Source organism: Monomorium pharaonis, chromosome 10 (assembly GCF_013373865.1).
Source record: "Monomorium pharaonis isolate MP-MQ-018 chromosome 10, ASM1337386v2, whole genome shotgun sequence".
Lineage (NCBI taxonomy): Eukaryota > Metazoa > Arthropoda > Insecta > Hymenoptera > Formicidae > Monomorium > Monomorium pharaonis.
In genome coordinates this window covers 13387609-13409040 of record NC_050476.1, presented here as the reverse complement: position 1 = coordinate 13409040, position 21432 = coordinate 13387609, and the positions used below count along the sequence as shown (strand labels likewise).

The 21432-nt window shown below is 39.2% G+C and overlaps 2 protein-coding genes across 2 annotated transcripts; both read right to left on the bottom strand.

Moving 5' to 3' along the window:
• Positions 1-615: 615 nt before the first annotated feature.
• Positions 616-8971, bottom strand: LOC118647508. The gene is made up of 4 exons (XM_036292551.1): positions 8920-8971; positions 7762-8873; positions 7380-7569; positions 616-977 (listed from the first exon to the last, which is right to left on the bottom strand). The coding sequence occupies exons 1-4, from the start codon at positions 8969-8971 to the stop codon at positions 616-618; spliced, it is 1716 nt and encodes a 571-aa protein (XP_036148444.1).
• Positions 8972-9012: 41 nt separating this feature from the next.
• On the bottom strand, positions 9013-9579 carry LOC118647507. Its single transcript, XM_036292550.1, has one exon. The coding sequence runs from the start codon at positions 9577-9579 to the stop codon at positions 9013-9015; it is 567 nt and encodes a 188-aa protein (XP_036148443.1).
• Between the last annotated feature and the right edge of the window lie 11853 nt (positions 9580-21432).

Here is a 21432-nt window from a genome sequence, read left to right as displayed (position 1 = left end):
AAAAGCACCATTGCATTCTATTACTCGAATTATTGTTTTATTGCGTTTAGTTTTGTATTCACTTTACTTTATACATTCACATTATTTTATATATTCACTTACATTAATATATAATTAAGTTATGAGCGGTCACGCTTAAAAAAAAAAAGTATCTTTTTTAATTAAAAACCGCATCATAAAGCAGCTATTCTTTAGGCACGGATGCTTGACATATCGTAGTGTATGTTGCAATTTTATTAAAACGACTGATAAAGTGGATGACAATGTTCAAAACAAAAGAAAATTGCAACACGCATTTTTTCAAGTTTTATTCGATTTCAAAATTAATGCGCTTGCATAAACATGCATTAAGTTATATGTGTGTTGTGACAAATGAATAATAAAAAAATATTATTACTCTCAATAGTATTTTGTAACGAACCTTTCGCCCGCCGACGTCACCGACCGCGCCGAACACCCGCCGGCCCGCAAAACGGGCATCGGTCCGTCCTAATCGCCGCATAAAAAGCGTCGAGACGATCATCGTCTCCGTTCCGCGTATTTCCCCGCGCTCTCCCAACCTCTACGGGGGGGGGGGGGGGAGCGAGCGCGGGGAAACCCGAAGATCCACGAGGATCACCAATCCTCCACCCGAGCGGGTATAAAAAGCCGCTCCGGTGGAGGCTGCGACACTTCTCGATCCGACCGTACAATCCGATCCCGAACAGAGTACAATCCAGAGAAGCCTGCGACGCGGCAATTAGGGTAGAGTGTTCTCTGCCTTAACCGAGAGCTCTCGGTACCACTCGCATCCAAAACTCTTAGTCTCAAATCCGTAGCAGAGGGTAGAGCGTACTCCGCCTTCGCCGAGAGTTCTCGGCTACGGATCTTCCTTAACGCCCGATCACCCGGCTCGAACACAACGGGGGTGGAGTGTTCTCCGTCTCCCTCGAGAGATCTCGAGATCAAGACCAGCGTCTCCTCGATCACCACACGCGCTTCAAAATCATTGCGCGGCAAAACACCCCGCGCTTCACGCCGCGTACCGCGCACCACCGAGCTCGAGGCTCCGACGATTACTACCCACCGCGCCGCTCATCTCACCGCATCACGAAGCTTCGCTTCACGCGCCAGAGCATTGCCTGCCGGCTCGTCGCCGCACACCGCGACTCCCACCAAGCTATCCACGCGACCGGGAAAAACAGCTGTTTCAGCTGAGCGATGCTTTATACATATATCTTCTGTAAATACTTGTACATACATTTCGATAGTTAAAATATATTACTTTTATTTTATAATATACCGAATCGAAGTCTATTGTCTCAGGGACTTTTCCTACACCCGATCCCGGCGAGCTAAGTCCGCGTAGGAAATACGGTCCGTTACAATTTTTATAATTAAATAAAATAAAGTAATGACTAACTTATAATCATATTATGAGATGCCAGTTGTCATTTAGAAAACTCCAAGTTTTATGAAATCATAAAAGTGATATAAAAATGAAAATTTTGTGACCCTCATGTTGAAGGGACACTTTATTTAGGATCGCTGCCTCGGGACAGATTACTCAGGAACACTTTGAGTTATTTGATTAAAATACAAATATATTTTCACTTTTTTCTTACACTGTGTTTAATTATTATAATAAAAAATGATGGTATTATAAGAATGATTGATTGCAGCATTATTACGCACAGTTAGTATGTCGTTTGTTTAGGCAGTGTTGTACTGCAACGATGTATTTTTCGGGATCATTCCTGCCCAAGGAGTTGGAACTCGCGGAAAGAGGGTTGGTGAAGGCCTGGTTCTCAAGCCACTAAACGCTCGTCTTTTTATGAGAGTCAAACTGTACGTTAAAGGAAACAAACACAAAGTGTTTATTTCCTTTAACATACAGTTTGACACTCAATACACGCGGACGTCGGAAATGCCGCATCGTGTTACATGCGTCGCAATAAGATATGGCGCGCGGCACAATGTTAGCGCGTTTCTTAGTCGCTCGCTTGAGATTCGTTCTCCCGGCTAAGTTCCGATTGATAATTATTCTAAGTTCCACACTTTAGGATTCACTCGCGGAACGCACGTATCAGCTTGATCCATTCCTGACTGATCCACGGCCCGCTAATCGGCAGCCGCTTAAATAATGCCGCAATATAGGCATATTGGAGGGGTAATGGGCCCTCAATATGACCATATATGGTCATAATCGCGTGCATCCGACGCGCGGGAAATAATCGCGAGTAACAATTGCCAAATCGAAAATATGCAATTCCGGAGGAAATGTGGCATGATTGTTGCTAAGCTGAGATTAGCCAAATTCCGAGCAATGCCCAGTGCGTTGACTGGTGCGATGGCCGGTTGGCAGCGCACGAGGCACGTGTCACTTGACACCTTGCGACAATATGCAGCTTTCCTTAGCGAGTTCTGAGATGCTATTTTCACTTTAGTATCTTTCTATTTTAATATTTTAATATAAGTTGTGAGTGATTCTGCCTCACAACATCAGTAATAACTCGTAATTACAACGGAAAATTGTTCTGTTCTGATGTGACCCGCGTTTTCTTTTCGCGGTTGTTTTAAATTTCGGCCACTTGTAAAAATAACTTTTAAAATATTAATGCTATTAAAATGAGGTAAGATGGATTTGAAAGATGCAATTTTTCTTTAAATTAAAAAAAAAGAACATTGTCCTAGCTTGCTTAGAAGCCAAGATAATTTTTTTTTTAAATCACTGTTGCTACAGTTATGAATATTAAGAACTGAAATTTTGACAGCGTCTTATTAAATAGTTAAAGTAACTGAGTATAAAGCTCTTTCGGGTTCACGTACTTTGGACCCGAGTTCATATGCTTATACAGCAGGTTGTAAATTTTTTGTTTGTGCGTCTTTGATGTAGCGCGATTTTAAAAGTTAAAGGTTGTGGGTTACTTCAGTCTGAAGAATTGGAACCCAAAGAATGAAGGACTGCTCGTGGTGGTGATTGAAGAAAGAGTTGTTTGAATGTTCCAACTCGTACCTTATTATTCACTTATAATTAGCTGTTCACTTATTTCAAATAGTTTACGGATTAGGTGTTGCGCGTCCGTGATAGGACACTTTGGCACGTATGGGTGTATTCTTTGCGCTCGGTCACTGCGCGTATGCGTTTATATCGGCCAATCGTCTGCCGATTTAATGTAATTTCGTGGGAACAGTAACCGAGTGGATTAGGCAGCTTTCTTGATGCTAGGCATTTCAACATTGAAATATAATTGCCTCGCGGTTTATTTGTGCCACGTAAAGCTTTTTTTGATGAATTATTTCCTGACCGTTCTGTGTCGAAATTTCGTAAGCTCGCGGAAGTTATTTGAGATATGATAAGAGTGTTTGGTACTTCACATAAAATTTATTTTACATCCTAGGTTATATTTGTACATAAGCTTAAAATAAACGTAGTTTCTTTTTTGTGATATCAACTTAATTGTATCATCTGATTTTTTAAAATAAAATTTAAACTTTTATTTTTTATGTATGAGTATGCGTATATGTATGTTTACGTGTATGTGTGGGTTTATGAGTATAGATGAATGTGATCTTCTGTTGACTTCAGTGAAATTGGTGCGTCAGCTATCCGTTATATTCAGATCAGTAAGTACAAATTTCCACCGATGAATTTCAGAGCCACATGATGTACAAAATCCGATCGTCATTCTCCACGTAATGCAGATCGGGTCACTTTGATGACAGCGGTATGATTGAGTTCAACACGAATAAAATCAATGTGCAATATCATATTGATACTTAAAATTCATGATATTCAAAAAATACCGTATTTATTTGCTAAAATACCTTAAAATGCATTGCAAATTTCAAACTCGCGTGCAATCAACAAAAAACATCGTATCGACATGTATTTTTTTTTAAATTGCTTAGAAAAGAATGAACTTTAAGAATCTGAATTAATATTAGCAAAATTTTAACGAGAAACTTGTGCAAAATGATAACAAACTTTTACTTTTTTCAATTAAAAAACACATGTTTGGTTTTCATGCGATACAAAAAATTTACACTTAACAAATCAAACTTTCGCGTAGAGATTCTCAAAGTAGAGTCTTTGCCCTTCAATTAAAAAAAAGTACATGTAATTTGGATGATTTTTCGCAAAGTTGTATCACTTTGAATATTGCCTAAAAATTGGTCAAAAATTTTGTTTCGTTTTTTTGCGCCAGTGTATTTTACGTACAAAAAGCATACATTTTTTAAATTAATATCTTCCTATATATTCTTATCTGTCAAAACAAATTTCGCCAATCTACACATTTTATTGATTGAAATTTAACCTATTCTCATTAAATTCATTAATACAATTTTACTTATAAATCATGCATTTGACGCATATCTTTGCATGTGTGTTGCCAAGGTTATGAAGTGTGTTATGTCAATTGCTGTGTTATCCTATAAGTTATCGAAGTGTGTTCTCGGCATGAATAGAATTCTATTCTGTGTCAAAGTAACATACCTTATGTATGTTATGGAAAAATGACACGTTTTTGCGGCGTGTTATATATATCGTAATAGAATAATGTGTCATTAAAACGCACTTCTATTACTGAAAACTTCTATTAGTGAATTCTCTTCACACACTTTTCAATACATGTGTCAAAATAACATGCTCGATTGCTTATAACACATATTTTTCCAGACCTGTTTTTACAGTGCACGTACCTTGATCTGTTTAGTTCTTTGTAGTATTTTGTTTTCGTTTAATTGTGAAGTCCTTTGGGTTGAAAGAGCACTTAATTTGGGATCGCTGTCGGGAACTCCTCGGGACAGGTCACTCAGGAACATATTGAGTTGTATGATTAAAATACAAATATATTTCCATTACTTCCTTATACCGAATTTACTTATTATGTGTTGATACAATGTGTAGGTATTAACGTGACGGTGGTTAATTCTATTGTGAGTGTTTTCCGTTGCGTCGCTGACGCAAGGTAATTTCCTCGAATTTATATTTGTGAGTCACTTCCTTAAGGGTTGGAACCCAGAGAATGGAAAACTGCTCGGGTGATAATTCACAAAAGAAAAGCTTACTTGTTTAAATTTTCTTCTTGATATTTGTTTCTTGCTTTTTAGATCAGTTGTTCGCTTTGTTGTACTCAGTAGTGTCTGAAGTACAGAAGGGATCGCTGCCAAGGATCCGGTTGGTCAGGAGTAAAGTCATTCACGCCGCGTTTAATCAAGTTAACAATATATTATTCCACGTCTACAATAGTATAGAATAATGCTAGATTGCGACCCTACAAGGCAGAGTGTCGTGGTATTTTGTTCGACTAATCCATCTGATTGATCCATGCCTCACTTTCTTTCGTCCATTTATATACTTCATAATTTCAATTAATTCATTGTGGAAGAGGAAGATTACGCTAATGCGTAACTCGATCAATTGTTCAAGAATCTGCTTAGACAGCAAGGGCTATGTAGAGAGTGTTGTTTTAATTTCGAGCGGATTACGCGGTACCTCTTACCTTTTCTTACTTTTTGGATATGAGTGTTTCACTCACAGCAGCTTGCTACAGAGACAGTTCTTAGATCCAGTGTCGCGCGCCGCGATGTCGTACTGTTGTACCCCTGGTTTGGAGTACTGAAGAGATTACTGCCGGAAATCTCGCGAGATAGGGATGGAGTCACTCACACCATGTCTTCGTAATGAACACTTTATTATAATTTTCGTTCATAATAACGCGGTTAGGCCACGATCCCGCAAAACAGAGTGTCGTGTGTCAAACTTGAATTTACCAGACTAACCCGTCCCTCGCTTTCTTTTAACATGTTGTACCCCTCGTTGGGAGTACGTTAGGGATCGCTGCCAGAGATCTCGCGAGGAGGGTACTTAGTCACTACACACCACTTTTTGTGTTGAGCACTTTTATTAAAATATCTGTTTACAGTGTGCGGTTAGATCGCGACTCCGCAAAGCAGAGTGTCGTGTCTATGAGTGCACTGTTCATGATCCCGCAAAGCAGAGTGTCGTGTGTTATCTCAGATTGTCGACTTCTGATTGACCCTCACTTTCTTTCGGCGGTTTATATATCTGTAAATTCGGTAGTCAAATCAAGAGAAGAGGAGGATTGCGTAAGTGCGTAAATCGGTCAGTATTCCAAAATCTTGCTTAGACAGCAAGTGCTGTCTAAGGAGCATTGCGCTAATTGTCGAGTAGATTGCGCGGAGCCTCGCGCAATGCGCTCGATGCTGACCGTTGCAGCTGACCGACTTACATCATTGGTGCTACTGACACCTTTCTTATCAGTATGAGTGTGTCACTCATAACAAACAGTTTATATATTAATCAATTTTGGTGGTTTCGCTGTAGAGGGAGAAAATTACGCTAAATCGGTCAGTTGTCCAATCTTTTGCTTAGTGCTATCTAAGGCAATTGCGTGGTGCAATGCACCTGGCCGACTTACGTCAGCGTGTTACTGACATCTTTTATCGTTGTGAGTATATCACTCACAACAGTACGCACTGGCACGTGTTTGATTCCTCTCCGCTCTCCGGTCACTGCGCGTATGCGCTCTATCGACTGATCGTCTGCCGATGTAGCGCAATTTTGGGAGGCCATCAGTGACTGAATGCGCTGCGCCGCTTTTCGCGAAGCTAACTATTTATCCTATTTTGGATGACTTTTATTATACCTATTTTATTACCACAGCAATTTTGCGTGTTGCATTATGAGCGGCGGGGCCGACCTGGCCCATCTAACGTACTGGGACAAGTTACATCATTTTTCTGAGTATTCACATTCACGTGTTGGCCGACACGCCATGATCTCAGAATGTCAGGATTTATTGCATTAATTCTGACATTCTGATATCGTGGCGTGCGGATCGACGTTAGATCGGACCTCTTTTATGACTCTTGATATTGTGGACGCTACTTGAAATTCGACGCATAATGGACCTCTTTTATGATTCTCGATATTGTGGACGCCACTCGAAACTCGACGTACAATGGACAAGGCCATATATTATGATCGGAAAATACTCGGACCGGAAAACTACACGGTAAAAAAGAGAAAAAACAACGTATTGAATGAAAATTTTATTGTGTCCCCTTAGAGTTTACAATCTCTACAATTAACTTATTACTACCTTACAAACTATCTTATCTCTAACTTATTCTATAATCTTAGGTGCTTCGGCCTCTACTGCCTCCACACCCCGCCCTTCTATACACACACACACACACCGGACTTCCGTTTCTTCTGCCCTTCTATCATTCACTATTCCCCACATCCGTACCACCATCGCCCCTTTCTATGCCCTCCCTCTCTCTCATCAAATCTCTAATCCAACTTTCTCCCTCCCCCTCTGACCCCAGAATCCTTCCTACCACCTCCTGCCAACTGTCTCTCTCCCTACCCCAATCTCTACACTCCTCCCATACATGCTCCCACGTCTCTACGCTATTCCCACATAATCTACACTTCTTCCTTTCCTCGTCCTCCCAGTATCTACTACCTCTCATCTCGTTACCTAATCTGCACCTTATAATTCTTTTCCACCTACTTTCTCCCCACCCCTTTCTCAGGTATCCTGGTATGCCTTCCTCCTTTACGTATTTGTATCACTTATTATATTCTGAACCTAGAATTCTTTCCCTTCTTTCTTCTCTCTGCATCTGCTTTTCCTTCTCGAACACCGCCTCAGCACTATCCTCCCCTTTTTTCTCATCTAGATCTTCCAGATTCCCCCCCCTGTCCAGTCAAAAGTTTCTTCTCTCCTCCTCCCATCCACTTCCTACCTTTCCTGACCTGTCCCTTAGCTTTATCTCTTCCAAACACTTTCTTGCTAGCTCACTACCTCCTCCCTCCTCCAACCTCTTTTCATATTTCCACGCCCTTCTTCCCGCTTTCCCTCTTAATTTATCCCTTAGCATCTCCTCTCTAATCATGTATCCCGGCGTGTGCCAATCTAAGCCCATCACCCATCTCAAATATCTCTCCTTTAACCTCTCCAAACTGTCTCTCTCCTTCCATCCCCATATCTCCACCCCGTACCCCATAACCGTCCATACCAGCCTGTCAAACAACCATAACCTCTTTCCCCAATCACCTCCATACCTTCTCTTCCCAATCCCCCAAATCTGACCCATCACTGCCGCTGCCCTTCTCACTCTACCCTTTATCTGTGCTTCTTGTCCTCCATTCTTCTGTAACACATATCCTAGATAACAATACTCCTTCACTTCTTCTATCCTATTCCCTTTCCACCACCAACTTCTCTTACTCTCCCTACCTCCTCCTTTTCTAAACCTCATCATCTTCGACTTCTCTGCATTCAACACTAAATTCTTTTCATCTAAGTACTTTTCTAGCCTTTCCAACATACTTCTCATCTGATCTTCATCATCTGCTATTGCCACCAAGTCATCTGCATATGCCAACGTACACACCCTCTCCCCTCTCACCTTCACTCCTCCCCACTTGACCCTCCCCATAACTTCTTCTAAGTCCGAGATTAACATATTAAAAAGTAATGGGCTAAGTGGACACCCCTGTCTAACCCCCCTGCCTGTCCAAAACTCTTCATCCGTCTCGTCTCCCACTCTAACTCTACTTTTCGTTTCTCTTAATACCATTTCTACTCTCGTTATCAAACCCTCTCTAATCCCCCTCTCTCTCATCGTCTTTATCAGAATACCTCTATCCACCGAATCAAAGGCTGCCTTCAAATCTACAAATAGCGCAACTAATTTCCCACCTTTCTTGTCTATATTTTTATTTACTAAGTAGTTTAATACGTAAATGTTGTCTATTGTCCCTCTTTTGCTCCTAAATCCCGCCTGATTTTCTGGCATTATACTTTTCTCCTCAATCTCCTTTTCCAACCTCTCTGCTAAAATCTTCGCATACACTTTATACAGCGTAGGCATTAATGTTATTCCCCTATACTCACTCACCTGCTTCGCCTCCCCTTTCTTCACTATCGGCACCACTACCCCTTCCTTCCATTTTTTTGGCCACTCTTCCCCCTTCCATATTTTATTCAAAAACTACACCATCCACTCCTCAATCCTTCCACCCCCCCATCTCCACACCTCATTCGGAATTCCATCTAATCCACCTGCTTTTCCTACTTTTAAATTATTCACCACTCTTCTCACTTCCTCCTTGCTAATTACCTGTTCTTTCTTATTTCCACAGCTTTCTCTACCTATTCTCTTTCCTCCTCTAACTACTCTTGCCTCTACTCCACCTAACAAACACATAAAGTATTCTTTCCATTCTCCCATTCCAATCCCTTCATTCACCCTTTTTTTCTTCTTCCTATCTTTATTTACTATCTCCCATACTTGACTCTCCTTTCTAGCTTCCTCTGCCTTTTTCTCCCACTTCCTATTCTCCTCCTCTTTCTTCCTTTCACATATCTCCCTAAATTCTCTTTTCCTTTCTATGTATTTACACCTATCTTCTAACCTCCTCCTCCATCTCCTTAAATCCCTCCTCACCCTTCTCTTCAACCCCCTACATTCCTCATCCCACCAGCCCTTTCCTCCTCTCCTACCCATTTTTCTCTCCCTCTCTGTCTTTCCCATTGCCTCCTTAATTTTACCCAACATCCCATCTCACTCTTCATTTACCTCCTGTTCAAACTCCTCCATCCCTCCTTCTAATATCCCCCTAAACCTTTCTCTACCCTCTTTATCCCAAATCCCCCTTATCACCCTACCTTTCCCCTTTTTATTTGCTTCTCTATCCTCACTCTTTACTCCGCCACTACTGGGAAATGATCCGAATCTATCCTATCTACTACTTTCATTTTTTCTATTCTCTCTTTCGCCTCTCCATCTACTAGAATATAGTCTATTACTGTGCTCCCTCTTCCCCCTACATACGTATATTCACCTTCTTCATCTCCCACCATTCTGCCATTTAAGATTTCCCATCCACATTCTCCTATCAATTCTAACAGCTTTCTACCTTCCTTATCTACCTTACTATCCTTAGACCTTCTCCTAACCTGATTTTCTCCTTCCTCACTATCCAACTCTTCTCCCCCTCCTCCTTCTCTACCAGTTCTTGCATTAAAATTCCCCCCAATAATCACCTTCTTATCCCCCTCTTTTGATTCTATAACCTGTTTTAATATTTGCATTGCCCCTTCTCTTCCTTCCTCCTTTATATATACTCCTACTATTCTCCAGCTTTCCCTCCCTATCTTTATTTCTACCGACATTAAACCTTCGTCTAACTCTACTATTTTACGTCCTTTATCACCTAACTCCTTTCTTATCCCTACAATTATTCCTCCCATCGCCCTACTTTTTCTATTTTTCCTACTCGCTTTTTGTACCCCCCACTCATAGCCCTTTGGTACCCTGTTTCTTATCTTTTCCCACCCTATTTTGTCCGTCCATGTCTCCAATAAGAACATCACATCCCATTCTTTTAAACCATCCCAAAACTCTTTATCTTTATTACTCAACCCTGCCACATTCCAGAAAGCTATTTTCACTTCTTTACTCTCCCCCGACCTCTCCTCTCCTAACTTACCCCTCACAATCTTTCTACATTCCCTTCCCCCTCTTCCTCTCTCCTCAGCTCACCTTTCTCATTTCTCAAGACCTCATCTTCTTCATCCAACTTCCACCAACTGTCTCCTATTCTAATCCTCCCATATCCTAACCATACCTTCATACCCTTCTCTTCTTCTACTCTAGCTATCCTTTCTAACCTCCATCTCATTTTCCTTTCCTTCCAAGTCCAGTCTTCCATAATTCTTTCTTCCCTCCCCTTCAGGATCTTCTTCTTACTCCACACCTCCTTCCTCTGTTCTTCACTCTCTAGCTTTACCCAAACCAACTCTTTCCCTTTTTTATTTCCCTCTCCTATTCTCCTGACTCCTCTCACTGTCACTTCAGCTCCTATCTCTTTGAACACGCTCTCCACCGCCTCCTTCCTATTCCCATCCTTAACCTCTACCCCCTTAATTAGCAAATTCTTCCTTCTATCCTCTCTTTCTTTCATCTCTATTTTCCTCTCTATTTCTCTGACCCTTCTCTTACATACACTATTTCCTCCTACCTCTATCTTCTCCAACCTTTTCTTTAACTCTTCCTGTGTTTCTAATAACTCTTTCCTTTCTCTTTTCCATATAAATTCTCTCTCCTTAAAATCCTTAATTTCCTTTTTTAACGTCTCTAGTTCTTCTCTTATCTTTCTTGCCTGCTCCTCCATAATCTCCTTCAACTTCTCTTTCATTTCCACTCTAACTAACCTTAAACTCCCTACAATCTTCTCTTTCCAATCTCTTAATTTTCTATCCCATTCATCCTCATCCTCTCCCGCCGGCGATCTAGCTACTCTCTTACTTCCCCTAACACTATCCATTAAAGTACAACTATCACTTCTATCTCGATTCATACTTCCTATCGCGTTTGTCTCTGCTATGAATCCGCCTTAACTCTCCTCTACCTCCCCACTCTATCACCAGGCGGCGCGCTCGCCTCCTATTCTCCCGCACGCCCGTCTTATCTCTACCTATTCTCTGCTTCGACTCTGTTATTCCCCGGCTTCCCTTCACTAATTACTACGCTAATTCGCTCTTATCCTAAATTCCTACCCTTCACTATCCACCCACACACTCTTCTCTCTCACCTCCAACTACACACCACTATCTTAACCTCTCCTACTCTCTCTTTCACCTCTTTATACATTCAAATCCCAACACCGCATATACACACGTCTAACTCACTCTGGCCCGGAAACGGAAGTCCAAAAAAAAACGACGTATACGTTAATCGCCTAAAATTGTTTATCGAGGCATAAAAAAAAGAAAAAATAAAGGAAAAAAGGGCTTACCAAGTCAGCGAGATCGGAGAAGTCGCCAGGTAATCCATTTGTAATAAAGTCTCTCATAACCAAAAGTTTGTAGTAACTATACACTGTTACGTCCGGCAGACTCCACGATTTCCCTTCGTCAGAAAAACTAATAATTTACAAAAGAAATTCCGTTTCAACGGTCTCCGATAATTTTTTATGCGTCTATTAGTCTGTTAGAAACGTAATGAAAAACATAGATGGACGAAACGACCAAGTAGATAATTCCGACTCCTTTTAAATATTGAGTCAACAAATAATAAATTTTGAAGATAGAAATTCAAAAACAAACATGGGATCGCAAAGTTTCACGTTTCCTCACAAAAAATGAGTAATAAAGTATCTAAATATAAGCAAAAAATAAATTACCGTTTCCTCCAACTGCAAACCATACCGTAGCACGTCTAGCACGATAGAAAAAATTATTTATCTCTTAAACCCAAAGGGTTTAAGAGATAAATAATTTTTTCTATCCCTTCGATAAAATTGAAAGAATGTGCGAGGAAACAGAGAAACTTTCGACAGATTACTCAACGTATGATTGGGCAAAGAGGAAAAACTATTTCTCCAATAAGAAAACTTAGAATTTACCCACCACACAATCCTGAAAAAGAATCCTACCAATTAGAATATTTGAACCACCTACATCTAGATCCTCCCCTTGTAAGACTCTATATATATATATATATTACCAAATCTTGAAAACAGTCGGGAATAGTAACAGTCAGTAATGAGAGTAGCAGTAATAAGAATTTAGCAGTCAGTAATAGATAGTCAGTAATAAGAGTAGCAGTAATAAGAATTTAGCAGTCAGTAATAGATAGTCAGTAATAGTAATGAAGAGTAATAATCAGTTAGTTGAGAGTAGTTAGTTGTGAGTTCAGTTACGTTTAAAGTTTTAGAGTTACGTTTTTAGAGTTAGTTAGTTAGTAATCATGTAGAATCAGTGCGCAAGTAAACTTTAGTGCCGTTCCATCCGGTCAAGAAATCTATTCGATTCCGACAAATTTGCTCGAGAACCAACAATGAGTAAATCCCACAATTATAATTTCTTTTGTTTTTACGTTACTCATCTGCTCCCTTCCATTTTAATTCTTTAAGTCACCCTCTTATTATTTATAAATAATTCCCTCAGACTCACACGAATCTGAGGCTCCCTTGTGTGATCCTCAGATATCCCGTCACCATACCACGACCCTGAGGAACCCTTATGTGATCCTCAGATATCCTGACACCATGCCACAATCTCGAGGAACCCCCGTGTGATCCTCGAAACGTCCCCGCTCCTCCTGTTTCTCTTACTTATTCCTAGATATGTTCCACCCCACTCTCTCCTACGTTATTCTTTATCCTCTTACAATTTCAAGCATCTATGTTTACCCCATCTAACCATTTAATAAATCCTTTGTCTATTTCTTTGCTCCGCGTTTACCGTTAATACTGTAGAATTAAAAAACAAAAATCTCTTTGTTTCCCTTTCTCCGCCCACTATATACTTATTTAATATTTGTACAACTATATACATACTCACTATGCATTTTAATTTCGATTATACCGTTATTACAAATTGTCAAACCACGACTTCAGCGTTTATTTGTATTTTCTTTTATTTTTATTTTTATTTGTTATTAGAATAAATACTTTTGTTAATTTTATGTAAAACTTTATCATTTATTTTAATTAATAACGACCTCGCCTATCCCGAACAAAGACTGCACCTGGTCCGATCCCGAGTTAAAGCGATTCAATTCGTTGACTCGAAACTTGGACCGACGGACGTACGACTCGAAACGGGTTATAGCGGGCCTATCGGCACGTTGACCTATATTTTTGAGTCATAAAAGGTGCGTTCGAGCCGAGGCACATACCCTCTCTTAAACTGTGTGCCTACGGGAATTCTACACGTTTTGTTACGTTCTTCCCTGGCTTACCTGTTCTCCCTGAAATATCCTTCCTACCGAATAAAAAGTTAAATCTTATAAGGCTGGACGTAACAACACTAACAATGAGTTTAAAAAAAACTATACACTACGTATTATTCTTAATAAGAAAGAAAATACGAAAATATTTTTAAATAGCGTATGTTTATTCATGATGGTGACAGTGCCACCAATTGTACAGTTTAAATGCATTTTATAAAACACAATTTGCAACATGTTGTGTATGTACAACATAAGGTATGAGTAGATATAAATAATTCAGATATAGAGGGGGCGGAATAATTTACTAACTATTTAATCTTTCGTAGTTTGATAAACCGTTGTTTACCAACGGTTTTGAGCATTTCCCAGGCCTCGGGAGTGAGGATGGCTCGGTTCCATGGGACAATCCGGATTTATTGGAGTGCGCCGAAGAGGTCAAAATTGAGCTCGAAAATGCTTCGGAGAACTTCCTGCCAAAGCGAAGTCCCCTGCGGAAATGACTCTATATTTGGAAGACCAATCCGGTTGAATGGTGTCAAAGTATCCTTCCTCCTGCGAGAACCAGGCATCACCGACGTAACCAACCGTCCTTAACTTATCCGTCTCCAACTTATCAAACAGCCCATAAACTCTTCACTACTGCTATCCCCATAGTCGCTTTCCTTACTATTGTTACGTCCGGCGGGGTTTAAGGGCTGCGCGGAGCGGAAAAGAAAAAGAATAATAATAATAAAAAGAACATATAAATTTAATTCGTATATTCTTTGGCAAAATTAATTTCATGCGCACGGGGATCACGGTATCCGATCTCACGGCCCTCACCGCGATTATCATGGGCCTTCGGTAGTTTGATAGGGGAGAGGCGCAGTGAGCGGGGGACGCGGGTGTCGGTTTGCCCTCCGACGCAGGAACACCCGTGGCTGCGATGACCTCACGAGGGGGTGGGAGCGGCAAGGCTGGCGTGTTGACAGCGAAGAGTTCCTGAGGTATTGGGAGAGGCGCTGGTGGTGGCCTTGCTAAGGCCGGAGGAGGCGGAGGCAGAAATACCCGGGGGTCGAATATCCCTCCGGATTCGTACTCGGCCTGGAGTCGTTTCAACTGAATACGGCGCCCGGCCCCACAGTAGGGAATTTCGACAAAAAGCTGGCCAAAAATCGAAAAATGAAGTTTAGATTTGGGGTTTATTGTCTTTGAGAGTCGACAAAGGACTATTCCCCAGATAAAATTCCGTTGTTTTTAGTCCTCTATTATTTTAAGTTAAGCAGATGTGTCAGTTGAGAGTAGACCTTCCTCAGCGACACACGTTTCTCACACGTTTTATACATATTTTTTGTCTACTTTAAACATTAGTAACTTTTTAAATAAAAGTGATAATCAAATTTTGCAAAATGGATTCTTTTCCTGGAGGTATGTAAAACTTTACTTATTAATATTTTTTTAATAACGCTTACCATGTCGTTTTCGCAACGCATAATCAATAATCTAAAAAATTTCTATTTTTTTTAATTAATATTTACTTCGTGTAGACGTTTAGTTGTATATTCCACGAAATTCCGCGTTCATATTTTTTTCTTGGTAACTTATACTATTAGTAATTAAAATTTGCAATGATCAACTGCTAATATCTGCTATTCTTTTTGTACGATTTTGTTGAAATAATGTATGCGTTCAAAAAGACCCGGTGAGGCGCGTTTGACATCTCAGGCAGTCCCGTTTAATTCCATCTGTGCTCACAACAATAATAAAGAAAGTGTGTGTTTAAAATCCGGGTAAAAGTCAAAAGTATTTACAGTTTTAAATATCTTATATAGGATGTTTACTAAATACGAACAAAATTTTCAGAATTGTTATTCAGAACTCGAATTTATTTTGACTTATAATACTAATATCTTGTATAATGTATGATATATTATATGTACTATATTATATTTTACAGGATCTGGAAATCAATTTATAACATATACAAGAAGAGAGATATTTTTTATTATGCAAAATTGCCTAAGCAACGATTTTAACAATAAAATTAAACATTTAGAGGAAGAATTATCTAAACAAAGTAACTGTTCCATTAAAATTCATTCAGATGCCAAATCCCATATGTCAATTTTTTTGTGAACTGCGCACAAAATGGCACGAGGCGAAAAGAAACGTGACACATTTTCTTAAAAAAAAAATGAAAAATGGTTAGAAGAAAATATGTCGTTTCCAACACATACAGCAAATAAATTAAGCATACGCGGTCGTCCCTCGCTAGACTTTAGTTCTTCTAGTGAACGATCAAAACGACGACAAACTGAAGAACTCCGTCAAAATTTTACAACAGAAGAATTGTCATATGCAACGCAAATGAGCTTTCGCTCTTCCGGAAATTTAGACTCAGCACAAGTTGTCAAAGATGTTACAACAACCTCACCAACGAGAGCTTTACGTCACAAAACAGCATTCCAAGCAAAAGTTGAGACTACATTATCTGCAGATTCAGCTCTCTCGATTATAGTAGAAGCTAAGCTCACCAGGAAGCAATACAATATCATCAGGTCATATAGCAAGAGAAATAATTGTCGATTATATCCGAATTACGAAGCAGTGCGAGCGGCCAAGAAATTATGTTATCCACCTCAATCTAGTATTACTATTAATAAAAGTAGTGCAGATATAAAGTTGCAAGATTTACTAGATCACACATGTAAACATCTTCTTCTTACTGCGAGAGAAGCTTTAGAATCACTGAATATAACAAGTTATTAAAGCGGAATTAATCTGTAAATGGGGATGCGACGGAAGCTTCAGTCAAAGCGAATACAAACAAAAGTTTATTGACGAAACTAAATCGGATGTAAATATATTTTTAACCTCGTTTGTTCCTTTACAACTTCAACTTATCGAAAACGAATGTAACAAATCATTCAATAATATTATTTGGAAAAATCCGAGACTATTATCTCCTCGCTTCTGTCGACCTATCAGATTACAGTTTCTCAATGAGAATGTAAAATCTACTGTAAATGAAGTAGAATTTATCGAACAGCAAATTGCCATTAGAACCATTTAAAACCATAGTACATGGTACAGAAATAACAGTCAATTATCGAATGCTGTTTACCATGATTGACGGAAAAATATGTAATGCTGTTATATCCACAACTTCGACTTTGAAGTGTTATCTATATGGTGCTACATCAAAAGAGTTTAATAATATTGATAAGATGCTGAAAAGAAAAGTAAATGAAACAAATTTACGTTTCGGGATGTCCACGTTGCATGCATGGATTCATATGTTTGAGTGCTTATTGCATCTTTCGTATAAACTCAATTTTAAAAAGTGGCAAGCACGGACAGAAGATGAAAAACAACTTGTCAGCAAACGCAAAGCAGATATTCAGAAAGGTCTAAGAGTAGAACTGGGCTTTATTGTAGATCGCCCAAAGCCTGGATATGGTAACACAAACGACGCCAATACTGCTCGACGGTTTTTTGCAAAATCACAAACAACCGCTTTAATAACTGGTGTAAACGAAGAAATTATTAAAAGATTTCATGTAATTCTACAAGTCATTTCAAGTGGGTATGATATTCATGTAGATAACTACAAGGAATATGCGTTAGAAATTGCGAGGATGTTTGTATCTGAATATCCATGGTACAATATGCCAACTACAGTTCATAAACTGTTAATTCATAGTCCTTAGATTATAGCTTCCGCTCTTTTACCAATTGGACAACTATCAGAGGAAGCGCAAGAAGCCCGGAATAAAGACATTAAAAAATATCGAAAAGAATACTCACGAAAATGTTCACGCGAAAAAACAATGGAGGATGTTTTAAATTGGCTGTTGGTGTCGTCGGATCCTTTTATATCGAATTTAAAGAAACTGCCTTAAAATAAAGCGAAAAAATTATTGCCTGAAGCAATACAATTACTATCGAAACCAAATTCGGATACAGATATAACTACTGATTATGAAGAGGATTCCGATTCCGATTCAGATTAATTTATTTTTATTTAATTTATTTTTTATTTTAAATTAATTATTTAATTCGGACTAAATAATAATAATTTATATCTATTTATAAAAAATGTACAAATAAACTCTTATAGCTGCACATAGATTAAACAATTTTTCCTTGAATTTAATTCTTAATCGGCAAGTCCAAAAATTAATTTTCAGCCAGATCGGATAAGTATTTGATAGTTCATTCCGCCATATTAAGACCGCTATTTTATTTTCAGATAATTACACATTGAATTCGTAATCAGCGACCTCAAAAACATTGATTTATAAATTTTCAGCCAAATCGCATGAATATTTGATAGTTAGTTCCACCATATTAAGGCCGTCATTTTGTTTTCGAAAAATTACATATCGGATTCATAATCAGCGACCCCAAAAACATAAATTTACCAATTTTTGTGCAATTCTGATGATTCCTCGATTTATGGTTACGTTTTAGCCGAAATTCCCCACTGTGGGCCCGCCGCGACAGCCCATCTTGAGCAGAGGAATGCCACCTCTATAGTAGTTATCAGATAGACGCGTGGCTCGATATACAGGGAGTCCCAGAGCATACTGGTCACTGTTCATAAAAAGGTAGATGGGATCGAGATGAACATAAAAGTTCAATATTGTTGTGGGTTTGGTCTGCTAATAATCGAGATATAAATTTTTTAAATTATGCGAATGAGAGCACGCCTTGCGAGCCGAAGGAAGGGCTCGAGCCGCTCGAGCCATAGCACGGCCTACTGTTTCAAGCATTGGCTGCCGGCGGCGGCGGGGGAAAAAAGGAGAAGCGTGGCGTCGTCGCCGTTCCCACGTCTCGCCGCACCGCACCTAAGCTCGCGTCGATGGCTGCTACGTACACTCGCGATTACATGACGAGATTATAAATTATTAATAAAAATAGGACAAATTTAAATCGCAATAAACTTTTGTAAATAAGAAAGTCGAAAGAGAGAAAGCAATGGAAACGTATGGAACCTGCAAATAATATAATATTTGCCGCATTAAATTCTCTCATCGTTTTTATGGAATATTAAATTAACGAAGATTTGTCACGATTGATTCTTTATCATTCTCCTTTCGTAACCACTTTATTAGAAAATTACGAAATGCACGAAATACTATCCCTAATATGCACTCTTTGTAAAATAACACGATAAAAAAATATTCACGTTTGATCTAACGACTTCAGGATAAATTATTCGATGCAACTTCTACGGTAATTATAGGTAATTAGAGATCAATGTTATGTCAAGTATCGTTAGTATGGTTAACTAGAAATGATTTTCTCTTGTATATGATAGAGAACTTCGAATTTCTTCTATCGTTAATACATTATAAGTCACTGAAAATCTGTCGTAATTAATAATGCAATTAAAGGTAGAAGAAACTCTGAATTCTTTTATTGATTATTGAATTTTTTATTTACTCTTGATTCGTATGTAAAATTGAACTTTGTACTTTTATACTTTGTAATTTAGCAGGAATATCTTTCCCTCTAAAGTATTTACTGAAACACGATAAACGTCATTTTCAACAACAGTTCCAATCAATATTATTAGAGTTTCATTAAATGTCATAAAATTTGTTTAACAATATTACTATTTTTTAACATTTTTAACATTAAACACGATACGACACTCAGAAAGAAAGTATCGTGCTGATTATTTAGCGCAGTTTTAGTGATAATTTTTGATAATTTTTTTTTCGATCGTGTGTAACACTAAAAATATAAAGAAATGATAATTGTTAAAATTTTATTTTATTCAAATTACACATAATGAAAGTAGAATAGTACAAACTAAAGATGTTGTTAAACGTGGTAATATTTATTGTATTTGTGTACTACGTAGTGCTTGAGAGGGAGAGAGAGAGAGAGAGAGAGAGAGAGAGAGAGAGAGAGAGAGAGAGAGAGAGAGAGAGGGAGAGAGAGGTGTCATACTAAAATGCGCGAAATACTTATCCATAGTATGTTACACTCTTTGTAATAACACAGAAAAATATTCTCTCTTGATGTAACGATTTCACGATAGCTTAGGCGCAATGCTACGATAATTATGCTTAAAAATTAATGTTCAATATCATGTATTGTTAACACAACGAAGGATTTTCTTTTATAACCATAGAAAACTTACAGTTTCTTCTACCTTTAATTGCATTATTAATTACGACAGATTTTCAGTGACTTATAATGTATTAACGATAGAAGAAATTCGAAGTTCTCTATCATATACAAGAGAAAATCATTTCTAGTTAACCATACTAACGATACTTGACATAACATTGATCTCTAATTACCTATAATTATCGTAGAAGTTGCATCGAATAATTTATCCTGAAGTCGTTAGATCAAACGTGAATATTTTTCTATCGTGTTATTTTACAAAGAGTGCATATTAGGGATAGTATTTCGTGCATTTCGTAATTTTCTAATAAGATGGTTACGAAAGGAGAATGTATAAAGAATCAATCGTGATAAATCTTTGTTAATTTAATATTCCATAAAAAACGATGAGAGAATTTGATGCGGCAAATATTATATTATTTGCAGGTTCCATACGTTTCCATTGCTTTCTCTCTTTCGACTTTCTTATTTACAAAAGTTTATTGCGATTTAAATTTGTTCTATTTTTATTAATAATTTATAATCTCGTCATGTAATCGCGAGTGTGCGTAGCAGCCATCGACGCGAGCTTAGGTGCGGTGCGGCGAGACGTGGGAACGGCGACGACGCCACGCTTCTCCTTCTTCCCCCCGCCGCCGCCGGCAGCCAATGCTTGAGACAGTAGGCCGTGCTATGGCTCGAGCGGCTCGAGCCCTTCCTTCGGCGCGCAAAGCGCGCTCTCATTCGCATAATTTAAAAAATTTATATCTCGATTATTAGCAGACCAAACCCACAACAATATTGAACTTTTATGTTCATCTCGATCCCATCTACCTTTTTATGAACAGTGACCAGTATGCTCTGGGACTCCCTGTATATTGTGATTTAAGGAAGATGGAAGGCTGTCTTTATTAATAAAGGTAGTTCGGCCGCTATGATCGCTTTACAATAACGTTATCGTGAAAGAGATCGTTTCGATACGAAGAAACGCTTACGCGAATGAAAGGAAAAGAGAAACGAGGGAGAAAGAGAGAGTCTGCGTCCGATCCCTCTGAGGAAGCGCAAGAGAGCGCTCGCGCAGTGGCGATCGGCGTGGCTGCGCTATCGGGGAAGGAACGCGGGCGTCGCGGGCCCTCCCGATGCGCAAATAAACTTTCCTCTTCTCCGTATACGTTATTGCGAATAAGATCGTCTAAATCCCGGGAACGCTTGAAGGAAGAAGAAGAAAAGAGAGAGAGAGAGAGAAAGAGAGAGAGAGAGAGAGAGAGAGAGAGAGAGAGAGAGTCTGCATCCGATCCCTCCGAGAGAACGCAAAAGAGCGCTCGCGCAGGGGCGATCGGCGTGGCTGCGCTATTCGGGCTCCGCTGCCCTGCTCCAAGCATTCCTGCGCGATTGCAGATGCACCGGCGCACGCGAGAGCAGAAGCCTGCCCCCTCTCCAACGAGTTATTAATGAATTAACCAATTAATCAATTTACGCGGTTACCGTTAACAATCTGGAGTCGAGGCGCCTCGGAAAGGACCTGGCTAAGGGGAGGATCACTCCCCTTTTGCAATTTTTACGCTATCT

Bases quoted from the DNA above. Each gene is read 5' to 3' on its own strand.
- LOC118647508 (XM_036292551.1), bottom strand. From the start codon at position 8,971: ATGGAAGGAAGGGGTAGTGGTGCCGATAGTGAAGAAAGGGGAGGCGAA. The intron at 7,570-7,761 runs GTAGGAAGTGGA...AAATACGTAAAG, and splicing joins TAAGGGACAGGTCAGGAAAG to GAGGAAGGCATACCAGGATA. The intron at 978-7,379 runs GTAGGGAGAGAG...ATGATTTTGAAG, and splicing joins GGAGGAGTGTAGAGATTGGG to CGCGTGTGGTGATCGAGGAG.
- LOC118647507 (XM_036292550.1), bottom strand. From the start codon at position 9,579: ATGTTGGGTAAAATTAAGGAGGCAATGGGAAAGACAGAGAGGGAGAGA.